The 13,439-nt window shown below is 42.3% G+C and overlaps 1 protein-coding gene across 5 annotated transcripts in view; it reads right to left on the reverse strand.

Annotated features, from left to right (window-relative positions):
- The window catches only part of kidins220a (kinase D-interacting substrate 220a), a 43,849-nt gene that overhangs the window by 17,406 nt on the left and 13,004 nt on the right, over positions 1-13,439 (reverse strand). For all 5 annotated transcript variants that reach the window (XM_085766892.1, XM_085766891.1, XM_085766890.1 and 2 more), the window contains exons 17-23: positions 13,062-13,162; positions 12,444-12,629; positions 12,104-12,244; positions 10,847-11,084; positions 10,563-10,654; positions 8,035-8,179; positions 7,338-7,500 (exon numbers count right to left, since the gene is read on the reverse strand). In XM_085766892.1, coding sequence (XP_085623018.1) covers positions 7,338-7,500; positions 8,035-8,179; positions 10,563-10,654; positions 10,847-11,084; positions 12,104-12,244; positions 12,444-12,629; positions 13,062-13,162 — 1,066 coding nt within the window. The remainder of the gene's footprint in view (positions 1-7,337; positions 7,501-8,034; positions 8,180-10,562; positions 10,655-10,846; positions 11,085-12,103; positions 12,245-12,443; positions 12,630-13,061; positions 13,163-13,439) is intronic.

Consider the following 13,439-nt stretch of genomic DNA (forward strand, 5'->3'; position numbering starts at 1 on the left):
TGTAACTATCAAGTGTGCCCGTGGCAGCCGAGTGGCGAATCTCACTGTCCACTTAAAGGTCAGAGCTGACCCTCTTGCAACCCCGTACTGCTATTTATAATCACCACCCATATCCCCACCTTCCAGCGGTTCCAGCACAAAGAGGCTGTGGAGCCGGAGTGAGATCAGTGATAATGCTCAACACCGGAGAAATACCAAAGTCTCAGTCAGGTGTCTGAGCCTCAGCCCTCCACTTCTTCGCTCCCATCTCAGTGTCACATTCGAATGTTAATCAATAACTTGTCGTCACCGAGGAACGACTCCAAGACCGAAGAGCAGAGGCCGGTCAGAGGTGTAGCTGAGGCTTTTATTACATTTGAAATGATTCTTTACAGCTTCCACAGAAGAAGGGAACACAGCGGTTCTCTTGTTTCAGACCAATTAGTCTAATCCTTCAACCTCGGCTTACAGGCAGAAATGAAAAGGGCTTTAAGGATTTTCTAACAAAGAATGCTGCATTACGTTCTTTCCATCCTCACGTGGTAGCCGCACAAAAATACAGACACACTCCCCTCCTGTGTCACCTGTACACAGTGGCTGCCATGTTTTTGTGTGTGTGCTTTTTTTTGTTGAACATTTTGAGAAACTCAGTGGGGGTTGAGTGTTGGTGGAGCTGAGGCTGATTCATGCCTGAGTCACCACCGCCAAACACCTGAGGGGTGGAATGACAATGCAGACTGGACCCACACACACACACACACCAACACACCAACCCGAAATCAACAGTGGACCAGTTTCACTAATGTACACAGCCATGTGGGACCCGGGGGGGACATGTGCATGAATTTGTATGTGTTCACCACCTGGACTATCTCACTTGGAGCAGCAGCATCACCTAAGGCGATGAATACACCTGAGACATGAATACACCAATGGCATATTCGTCTAGCGGTAATCCTGCTGGTATCTGGTCTGATCCTCTGCAGTATTCACACATTATGATTCCTTTACCTCATTTTACCTCCTGAGATTGGACTTTCTTTTCTCTCTCATTGTGCCCCTTCTTATCTTTTTCCACCCCTCTCCCTTTTCCATCTTTATCTCGCACCTACCATACATTCTTATTTGACTCTGTCTGTTATTCATCGACTCGTCAGTCAGGCAGTCTGTCAGCACACGGGTGTGTGTGTAGACTCAATGCTCGTGTCATATCAGTGACTGAGCCAGAACTCCACTGAGACATAGGTGGCTTCACACCAGCCTTTACAAATTCACACACATTTTCGGGGTCTCTTGGCAAATGGCAGTGCAATGAGCGATCGAATTACCAGTTTTTACTCTGTCTTTCACTGAAAAACCTCCCGGAGGGATTTTAGCACGGGGACAATGGGATCCCTGAGAGGACGTAGAGAAAGAAAAACTATTTTTGAGCATTTGCTGCGCGCACAGATTACAGAAAGTGTCACAAATTCAACGGGAATTCGCATGAACAATAGGCAGCGTGGCAAAGAATAAAGACTTTTCATTTGAGGGCAGGAAAAGTTCAAAAGTATTTATCATAAGAGAAGAATAGGATCTCGCCTTTTTTTTTGCGGCCAGATATTTAAGAGCTTATTAAAGGATTCCACATAAAGGGAATCACCCGCATGAGCTTTGGAACGCGCTTTTATCCCGGCACATAATTGCAACCAAATTACAATAATTGTGCCAATTAAAGTAATCCTGAATGAAGAGAGTGTCATCTTAATGTTTCAGTACTTGGGATAAGAGTCTCTCTAATTAAGACTGAATTGCCTGGCTACATATTCATTCAGAGTGCGATTAGCGCTGGAAAAAAAAAAAAAAAAGTTTTGAAGTATCCAAGAAGTGTTTGGCTCTAGACACGTCTCTGAAAGGGAGATTGTTTAGTGGATGAATGTGGGGTCAGGCCAACAAAACAGAAAGGAAGAGACAGTGAAGGGAAGAAAGGAGCAAGGTGATTCTTCACAGACTGTGACATCCAGAGCAAATGCATGAAGTGCAACAACACTTGGAAATTGATTTACATGCAAATACAGGCAAACGCAGCTAAATTGTAATCAACAGCACTTGAAAACACTACTACCTTACCATACAACAATTTCTCTGCTGTGTTCCGCTTCCTGCGCTGTGTGTGTGTATGTGTGTGTGTGCATATATACGTGTTTGTTGAATGCAGCCTGCATCTCAGGGTCTGATTAATTACACTGATTCTCAGAGGAGTTGGGGGTGACATATGTTCTTGCACTGGTGTGAGAGCTGGGTGTGTGCGAAAATGTGTGTGTGTGTAAGTGTGTGTTGCGTGTGTACCCCATGCACCAGTTTTACGTGCGATTTGAGGTGTGTGCATACATATGTTCAATCTCAAACACTTGTAGTGGCAAATGCTGTTTGTACGTAAGCTTGTTTTACTTACAACCTGTGTGTGTTTTCCCACAAATCCCTGAGTGTATGTGTCTATAAGTGCATGGCATGCAGGAGTTGGTATGTGTGTGTGTGTGTGTGTGTATGTGTGTGGGTGTGTGTAATGAACAGAAGATTCAGGTGCAGCGCCAGAAACACACTCCTGAGTGCGGCGGGGGCATCCTGGCACAGACAGGGCACCAGATGTCAGAGCAGTGCAGGAACCTGCTCGGTGGACCAGTGACACTTTTTTTTTTTTTTTTCAAGAGCTGAAAACAGGATCTGGGCGTCCAGGAATAAACTCTCGGAGGGGCTGACTAAACCCGCCCTCACACATCATTAGGTCCAAATATGTTAACCCCTCAACCGAACACAGAACTACCTTACTTCCAAACTAATCATCACTGACTAAAAAAAAATGCTCATCATTTCAGACATTGATTGACAGTGTTACAGAATGCCCAGAACCGCATGAACAGCCATTTCCCCGTCCTTGAAGTTCCTGGAGGTGTTTCCAGACATGAAGGAGCCGACCGATTATGACCCCTGATCTTGGATTCACTTCTACTTTAGTCTATGTGACTGATTGTCTGAGCTTTCTCTCGCAGGTCTTGTAAAACACGCCACTGGGGTTACAACTAACAAAAATTGTCATTGTTGATGAATCTGTTGATTATTTTTGGTCTATAAAGCTTTAGAAAACAAATAATAATAACTACCATAATTTCCCAAAATGCATGTTTATATCTTCAAATATCTTATGAAGTCCAATCAAAGGTCCAAAACAAAAAACATCAAATCCGGAGCCACAAATTTCTGCTTGAAAATTAAGAGACACAGCAAATTATTCATCTTAGTGCTGATCGCCTAATCCTGTAATTGTCTTTCAGCTCTACATTTTACTTTAACTTCAATTCCACAGCCTTGTTTTATTTTCTGTTAACAAAGTGAACTCCTTTTGTTCACATGAATTTCTCTACCTCACAAAACAAGACAAGTTTTGTTAATTGTCAGTTTGTTACAGTAGGTGACGTCTTTCGTTTTTGCTGAGTTAATGATTTCTATGATTGGCTTGGATCCTATCGAGTGGTGTGCCATTACGTTTACACGAGCACCTCCTGTAAACATTTATGTGTATATAAAGTGTGCATATAAAAGTGAGTGTATATAAAGTACAAGATTAATATATGCAGGCATTGTTGTTAATTCTCAACTAGCTTATAAATACAGATCATAAGAAAACAAAAATACATTTGTGCAATAAGGTGCAACAAAATCTAATCAGACAGTGCTCTTGGAACAGTGAATCTGCAATTTAAATAGGGAACTTTCATTGTTATTAAATGTAAAAGATGCAGGCCCCTAGGAAGACGACCAACCAATTAAAAAAAAACTAATGAGAATCAAACTGCAGAGTAAAAGTAGTGAAGGAGAATAGATATTGAAAAACATAATAAAGGTCATAACAACAGCCAACTGTCCAACAAGAGTGTCCTTGAACAGGATCCCGAAGTTGCACTTGCTCACTTGCTTTGAGTCAGTAGAAGAGTTTTGATGAAATGAAATGTAATGACTTGAAACAAAATCAAGGAAATAAACATACAATACCCCATTAACAGACTCTGGAAATGGCTGCTTTAAAGCAATAACCATGAAGCAGGAGAGTTAGGTTAACAGGAGTCATTAAGTCTCTATTGGCAGCTAAAACAAGGAACAACCGAGACTCCTGAGAGAGACAACACTGGGGAGAAAGAAATGATATAGCCGAAAATGATAGTCACAAGGCTGAATGCTTCAAATTCAATTAACCAGTGATCAAAACCAAAAAATACAGCTTTTGAAACATGGATTTGGGGTGGTTAATTAATATAAGGGTCAGTCCAAAACACTTCCTGTTTTGTTTTCTGTATAATTTCTGGCTATGACACTGGCTAGCCGCTCGAGCTGTAATTTGTTTTCCCTGCTGAACTAACAGAACATTTTAGCTATGCTCTGTGAGTGTGAGCCTGATTTCTTTGCGCCAGTATCTCCGACAGACAGTGCCATCTTTGTTGCACAGTGCTTTCCCCCTGCTACCTTGCATTAGTCTGGGCAGCTCCCGGTCTTACCATTAATGATAGAAATCGCTGAGGTTATTAACCGATTACACATTCTCCATCAGATTAGGAGGGCTGTACTGGCCCGATCCCGCTACAGGAATTAGTGCTACACATTTCTCTTCACGCCGTGTCCTATAATGACACCTCGCAGCCCTTCATGGACGCTTGTTATTGCCAGGCAAGTTGCTAAAAACAGCTTTTAGCCGTTTTGAAAGCATGTGTGTTTATGTGAGATATGAGGGGAGGTGGGCGACTGTTTCTATTTTTTCCTCCCTCTTCCAGGAGTTCAGGTACATGCCTCAGAGAATGGCTGTCACCTTCTACACTGAGAAGCACTGTGTTATTCACAATATTTCCACGTGGTTTGGTAATTTCATTTTCATTTGACAGGCAAGGTAGGGCATACACTCTTGACTGAAAACATCTTCTGGCTGAATTTGAAAGAACCTCAGGCGAGGATCGAACATTTGCCTTATTTCTACTGATGGAGATGGAGACAGAAAGCATCACTTGTATACGCTGCATTTGTACAGTCTATCCATATAGTAGTCTATAAAATCTAATGTTTTTCTGTGCTCAGTCTACTGTGCTGTAGAAACCCTCACAAAGAGGAGAGAAGAGGAAGAGCGTGCAGCCTTGTGACTGAGATGCAGGGCGACAGTTGACCTATAAGGGGCTGACTCACCCCCACGTTCACTTCACCACTAATATATTCACTTAGTAACGCTCAGGGGATGTGCAGTTCCGCTGTGAAAAAATGGCTGAGCACTCATACATACGACTCGTACACAAATATGCGTGCTAAAACACAAAAGGACATGCATGTGGGCTAAACCATGTAGATCTTGTGGTGATAGAATTAACAGCTATTATCTTGTTAGAACATACAGGAAATGGTCAGCTGACCTGCACCTGAAATATATATGTGAAATTTGTGCACACATGTGCTGTATTCATAGACACTGCTGAAAAGGGAAAGCAAACATGGGTAGCTATTTCTCTTTCAAACGGACAGACAAACTGACAGTTGGTAGACGAGGCCCGAGGTTCCCAGAAGCCAGTCAAGTGCCCATCTATAGCTTGGAGAAAAAGACAGAATAACTCATCCAAAGTGAAAAAAGCAACCTAAAAAGCTTCAGATCATAATAAGAAAGAGGAAGAAAAGAGCAAGCAGAGAGACAGAAAAAGATACACAGACAGAGGCCAGAGTCTTATCAGCGGAAGATTAGCGCAAGAGATAAGGCCTCTAGGCAAGGCGTTGTGTTTAGCCTGTTTGAGGCTTCCTGTCATCATCATTAAGGCCGCTTCTCCGACAGCCACTGTGGAAAACAGAGCAGCCATTTGGAAAGACACCCAATGAGGAGAGAGATAAAGAAAGACAGGACCGTTGGTCAAAAGCAAGATGATGGCTATATTAAGTCTAATGAGCAGTGTAAGCACAATATCATGCTGCGGTGAAGCTACTTGAATTCAGGCCTAGTGTATAATTATATCTGCCACTTTTATTTTCCACAATAATTATGGTAAAAGTATGGACACATTTTCTGGGTGTCCACCATACTTAAATATGGTAAAGATATACAAGGCAGAAGTGTGGTCAGCAAATTTTTTCCACTCAAATTAACAATTGCAAAAGGCAGCGAACATGATATTCCCTTCTCTCCAAACTATACACATCACACATAACACTTTGCTGCTACATAACAAAATAGAAGGTAAAGCCTATTGTCCTTTGAAAACCAAACAGCTAATGAGGCAGTGGTTTGCCTTAGAAATGGGGGAGGGCTGTCTGCAGAGTCTAGCTGGCTGACAGTAACTGTCTGTGACACTTCCCTGCCGCAGGAGTCGTGGGCGCTAGTGTATTGTGACAGAGTGCAACCTTTAAAGGCCAGCCACTGATACACAACAGCACCAAAACCCAGCAATTCAGCCTGTGTTCGGCCTCCTCCTCCTCTTGTCTGCGGTGAGCGAGCCTAAAAGTACCCGTGACCACACACATACAAAAGACATAAACACTCTGAACACTGTATACACGCAGAGAGAGAAACAGACAGACAAGGCTTTCCCTTCAGTGTTCAAATGAAGACATCTGACCATCAGTTCTCTCTTGTCCAGTTTTTAAGAAATGTGTCCTTTCTTGAATCCAGAGAAATCACGGTTATAATTCAGTCAGTCATTATTTGCCTGCTGCATAATGATCAGTTACAAAATCTGTCTGTCAGTTGCCAATTAGTGTGGTACTCATAAGCTCGGGCAGTAACTGTGCACTTACATAGTCCACATGGAAAAGAAAATCCTCTACTGCCACCTGTTGGTCAAAGTTACTCAGATCTCGTTTACATATTACATATTTCAGAGATGGAAAAACAAGTAATACAATCCTTTATTGACACCAACACTGAGATTGTGTTGTGGTCTGTGGATCTCACCGTGGAGGTTTTATTATTGTACTGACAGAAGCTCAGTCATTTGGCTGAATTCATCTGACTAAGTTTCCATTGAGATAATTTAGATTTTCTCTTATTTTAAAAGTAGTCTCAGTCTCAGCCTGTGCTGTGGCCCAAGTAAGAAAGAGGGAGAATTAAAGACAATAAAACAAGAAGAGAAGGAAGGGGAAAAAGAAAATGTGTATTGAAAAAGCCTGTCTATCTTTTAGATTAGTGGGATGACTAAATTTTAAAATGTTTTATCTATCATTTATAATTACCTATTGTTATTTTTATTACTTATGAGCTGAAGGATGAATAATTATTCCATAGATAATTAATTAAGTACATTATTTATCTATCTGGGGGTTATTTTAGCTGTTTATCTGTGTGTGTGTGTGTGTGTTTGTACCTCTCATAGATGGTCTTGAGAGTGACCTGGTCAGACACCCCGTCAGTCTCTTCCAGGAACAGGATAATCCATGACGTCCTGTAAGGCCACTCCTCTGTCAGGTTGATCCACGACGCCAGCCGATCCCAGTTGAAGATGATCTGATTTGCTCGCAGCAGCCGGCCTGTCAACAATGATGCAGAGGACTCATGGCCTTCAATGTCACTGGTTTACTCTTAGTCGCAGTCTAGCCAAGAACACAAATATCTGAGGATCCATGCTCATGGATCAGCCCACATTATCATGGTTAATTAATAATCAGTAAAAAGTTGTGGACTAGATTAGTATCAGTTTGAACATTGTGATATTGTTGTTGCAAGACCTCATAAAGTGTATGTACAATATATTTGATATCATGATTCATATCAGCTATGGAGGCATGTTTCACAAGTTACCTGTCATGGCAAATAATATTTATTCTCCATTTAAATTCCTAAGCTTAGGAAAATGTACTCTTTATTAAAATGCTTGGTCAAATGATCTGCTTCTGCAGCCTATTGGTTTAGGAATAAATACAATCATGAGTTTTGTTTTGTGGTTCTGTCCTCCTTAAATCTTTTCCAGCTTAATAGCTGAAGTTAAAAAGCAAGTTCAAGTGTTCAGTCCCACCGGCTAAATAATGACTGGTTAAATTAAGGCTAAACACTTGATTCTTTACCTGTGATGGAAACAATATTGAGCAGCCTCCTCATGGTCTGCGGGCTGATGTCACTGAACCAGTCTTCAGTCACCAGCAGCTTGGTGAGGTCAAATGACATCTGCCTGGTGATGGTCCTCTGCATCTGGCGACGTCGGTATGTGTCCTTGACAGGCAGCGGGTGCACAACAACAAACAGAAATCCTAGTTAGCATAAGACTGGGAGCATGTGTGGATCCACTGTGTCTATGTTTCACTTGTTGCTTTAGCGGTGTTGGCGTGATGCTCAAGAATAATCCACATTTTGAAACAAATCCTAATTGGTTTTTTATATAATTCAATGACAGAAATCTTGTTATGGTCTCAATAAAAGCAGTATAACAGCAAGAAAGGAAAAGCAGGAGCTGGCTTAAAGCCACAGATTTAAAACCATCACAGACACGGTACACATTTAACAAACATACTCTACAGAGTCCTCGTGACAAACAGACATGACCAGTCAAACAACACCAAAACATTTCTCCTGACCCTTAAGAAGTTTTAAATCGTTCCTATTGTCACTGCTGCAATCTGTGCATCACAAGACAGGAGAACAGGCATTTCAGGGTCAACATGTGACCTCGGATTTCATCGTAAAAAACTTAGATTTAAATTAGCCAAGGAATATATGAATGGATCCTATTTACATACGGACCATGTTTACATTTCTATGGCCTATTTTGCTCTCTTTTATCGGGACATATTGAGTAAAGGTCTGCACTTTAAGTAAGTGAGGTGGTGTGAGAGCAACCACTCACAAGCTATTTTTTCTCACACTCTGAGCCCCTTCCATATCACCTCCTCATGAGCCACACATAATATTCTCTGGGACTGCAAATAAAAATCAAAGAGGCACTGTCCGAAGCTGAACAGTCATGATACACAGGCGAGCTATTGACACAGATATACCGGAGAACATCTGTGATGATATCAGACAGCTGCCATGGTCATGAGCCAAGGCGAGGCTTTTGGTTGACTTTGAAGTCGTAACGCCAGTCTCATGACCTCTTTCTCAGAGAGATGAAACATATGGCCACCACTCAGTCAGGCCTGAAAAGGTCTATCGTACAGACAGCCCTGTGTGGCTGACTGTCCAATATGTATTGATTTTCACTGTCCTTCTACAGCTCACTGGTCCGTTTACATTTTTATGTATTTGCTTCCTTATTGAAACAAGTTCAATTTACAAAATGCTTATACTTGGAGGTGGAAATACTGAATGCTGGGTTCCAGATAGCAATTGTTTTCTTTATAAAGAGGGTTTGTATAATTCCACCAAATGGAAAGAAGATGGTCGAGATACTCATAATGTCATCCAAAACTTAAGAAGCCAAATGAAAATGGAGAGCCACTAACTGATTTTCTCCTCCTGCCCTCATTTTAATATCCACTTGTAGAAAGAGGACTCTCCTGCCAAGAGCTAGCAAGTGGCAGAGGGCAAATAAAGAGAGCATGCCACCCCATAATGAAAGGCCCAACACCAATAATTGACGGTACTAGATAAACCCGAGGTACAAACAAATGTCAAACAAACAAACAAGAGAGGGGGGCAGGAAGAAAGGGGGGTAGAAGGAAGGTCTCACAGGGGGGAGGAAAGCATCAGCGACAGCAGCAGAGTCACTTAGCCTCCTGCCAGCAGACCTGGTGCCAGTGTTTTGTCACAGGGACCCACTGCTGCTAGGCCTTGTCATTAGGCTGTGGCAACGCAGCAGGAAGGATAAACAGCCATTACATCAATTACACCAGGAACCTTGGCCGCACACCGAGCACCTCTCTCTTTTCGTCTGTGTGTGTCTCCTTCTGTCCTCTGGCCTCTGAGATGCCTGCCAACGCTGCGCATGTACTCAACACCCCCCCTTCAGGAAGGAGGCTGAATAGAGAGAGCACTGAGGGTTTCTAAGGCAGTATCTGTCACCCTCACCCAGAGTCTTCCAACTGAAATTGTTGTGAACTAACTGCATTTTAATTTTGTTTGATTAATGTGAGGACATCAAACATTCATTTTCATCTTTAGGATATTTCCAGATGAACATGAGCGCTTTGGGAATAAGTATGGTGCAAAAACAAATTAATTTTATTTTGTATGAACAAAACATCTGTCTCCATTTTTTTGTATCACAAGCTTCTCTGCAATTTGCTTTTATTGTCTTGTTTATTATGAGGTTAGGCTGGTTGCTGTACTTATTTAGGGTGACAATTAGAGTATGCAGTGCTTGATATATTAATCTTGGGTTATCTAATTTTGATGTACTGAAGTCCTACTGTTGGACGTATATGTCACAATAGCCTACTGTCTCTTACTGATGTTATTTTTCCACTGCCAACTCAGCAGGGGCCTCTCTCTTTGAATTTCCTCTCCCAGTGTCTTTTGTTTATGTGCCATGGTTCATTCTTGTCTTTTTAAGTGAGACAGCTCAGTGGGGTCAGGAAGCCTTCATGTGAGGCTACAGGCCTCAATAAAACATTGCACAGCTCATTCAAAAACAAAACTGCACTTGAGTTGCTATTACCCTGCGGTTGAGGGCATTCTTGCTGCCAAACTTGGCCTGGTCTTGGCCCAGGCTGCTCTGAGACATCTTCCTGTCCATTTCTTCATGCCATCCTGGAGAGAGGGAGAGGAAGGGCCAAACATAAAAGCAGATGACCAGTTTTTATAAGCAAAGACCATAATATAGATGTGTATTCAAATAGAAATGCAACCTCTGAACCTGTCCATCAATGACCAAAAACTAGTTGCAGATCTCCATATACATGTACATGATCATATTCTTGAATATGCTGTATATATTTTTACCTTCCACAGGCAATGCCTCTCCATTGCCAGGGGCTGCCATACAAAGCTTTTTGGCTGTACTGAGACCTCTGCTGTTGAGGAACACTGGCAGGTGGACGATGTTCCTCATGTAATCGTGGCCATTGATGTTGGAGTCTCTCAGCACACTGTTGAGGTTTTGGTTGATAGCTTTTATGATGATATGGGGATCGCTGGCAAAGATGGAGATGAAGGGGCCTTTGGAGAAGAGTACCCTCACCTGGAATGAGAAAGGGACCATAAGTTAGTGTGTTAAGGACATTTTTCATGTGCTTTTTTAACAGGTCATAAAATATGTTTTTTTAACTATGCTGCCAACCTGTTGCACTGCTGTTACTTTGTATATAAATAGATATCGACTTCAGTGCAGCCATGTGAAAATGTTTTTAGGAGGAAGAACCATCTGTGGAGTGTCTACGACTTTAATAGCAAAATGGATGGTTTACAATCCAATCAATCAACAACAAGACAACTAGGGTCAAAAGTCAGCTGTGATACTGTGAGAGCTGACTGTGTGCAGCACATGGTTTTGGGGAATTCCACTCAGAAAACTAAGGGACACTGTCTACGTGTCACAGGACTTTGCTTTGTGCTAAATGCATACATGGTTTGTTAACCACTGGCCAGCTCCCTCCGGCTGGCTCTACAGGACCTCCATCCCTGCAGCAGCTGTCAGCACCATCAGCTAGGGCAACATCACATGATGTCTACATCTTTAATATAGACTCGTCTGGTAGGAAAAGTACACAGACTGAAGAAAAAATAGATTTGATTTTGTCATTTGTGTAACCTACGAAATTGATTTCTAAGTGCGTTTGATCTCTGAACAGAAGATGGTTTCAGAGTGACTGGGAGGTGCTCGCAAAGATGAGAAGATTACATTAGCACACAGGAGGTTGCCATCTTCTCTGGGATTACTTCACCAAATAATAACATTTGGCTAAAGGAAATTCTATTACAGCAGCTGGGAGCAGGAATCTAAACTTGGAGGTGAGCTGAGGCAGCTGGGAACACCAGGGTGGCTACACTGCAACAGAGATGTGTGAGCTCTGTGTGCACAGGTGAAAAGATCCACTGCAGGTTAAGGCCATGTGGCAGCTGCTATACAACTGCCTGTTTTCGTGGTTATTGATATGAGAAAATGCCATTCTCCATTCTTTTTATCTTGTTATGAGTCAAGAGAAAGCTAAACTTATCATCCTTGTGCCCACACACACAATCACATGCAAACACACACACCGTATCCAGCATTTGCAGAACTTTGTCCTGTTCACAGGCATCCAGTCCATCGATGATGACGGCCATTCGAGTCTGGTTCTGGGTGAAGCCATCAATGGTTTTAGCCATTTTTGACATAAGCTCCACCTCGTTCTTCAGAACCTGGAGTTGGGAGGAAAAAAAATCAATGACTCAAGATGATTGGATACTTAATGTTTGTGTGAGAAAGGAAATTGACTGGATTAGGAATTACAACTCCATAACTTCATAAGCAAATGAATTGCCACTTGAGCAATGACAACAGGATGTCATAGGATTTTCATTCGTTTTTGATTAGGTCCAATGAAGTGCATTAGTCTACCTTCATAAATCCTTCACTCTTGAGTTTGTGCAAGTTGTTGGCAGCGCTGTGCAGGCGTTTCCTTTGGGAGTTGAGGACGGAGTCGGCCACTTGCCACCAGGTCCTACAGTTGAGCAGTAAAGCCAAGCCCACCACGCTGGCCATAGCTATCAGCACTGCATTGACTGTCAAGTTCTTCCCGTCCACCTGGAAAATAAAGGAATTTCTACTATTAACTGGGGCATTTAAAGCAACACTTGCCTCTCTGTGAATTTTACACTTTTCTTTGTTTAAGTTTAAATGCTATAAATAATCTGACACACTAAAATGTAAGAGAAATCCACCAGGGATAGAAATGCATCACTATTCCATTCTCATATGGTTCTGAGAAAAGTCTGACTGATCATTTAATTCGTTTTTTCGTAATTGGTTGTGCAGTAACCAGGCCTCTGGATCAGAATCAGAAGAGAGGGGCACGTTGGAGGTAAGGCAGGAAGAAGAGGTGGGTGGGACTTGGAAGGAGATGGAGTTGTTGATATTCAAATTCTTTTTAAGTGCTGTATGAAATGCCAGAAAGGTACTGAGTTGCTTTAAGTGACCAACTGGTTAAAAAGTATACTGTTCATTGTTATAACCCACCTTAAAGATGGCCAGCAGGGCCATGCCGGTGATCAGGCAGCCTAACGTCAAGGAAAACAGCACAAAGGAGGGAACACAGCAGGTTTTCTTCCACTTTTTACCTGTGGATTGAGAAGAAATGTCGTAGGACGTAGGGACGAGGACTGTTATGGTGTTATGGTGCGTTCAAGGAAACTCGTATTTTTCCGACCGTGAAGTCGTACCAGTTCGATCTGGTACGAGTTCACGGGTCAGAAGTTACGAGTGGCCGTTATAGTGACTTTCACCGGTAAAACAGGTCGGAAAAACACGAGTGGGTTGCCTGAAACGCTACAAAGTCGTAAGCTGTGACTTGAAGCTGTAATTTACGATTTCAAAAGCCTGCCTGGAACGCAGCAT

Source organism: Trachurus japonicus, chromosome 22 (genome assembly GCF_045865225.1).
Source record: "Trachurus japonicus isolate A0001 chromosome 22, Traja_1.0".
Lineage (NCBI taxonomy): Eukaryota > Metazoa > Chordata > Actinopteri > Carangiformes > Carangidae > Trachurus > Trachurus japonicus.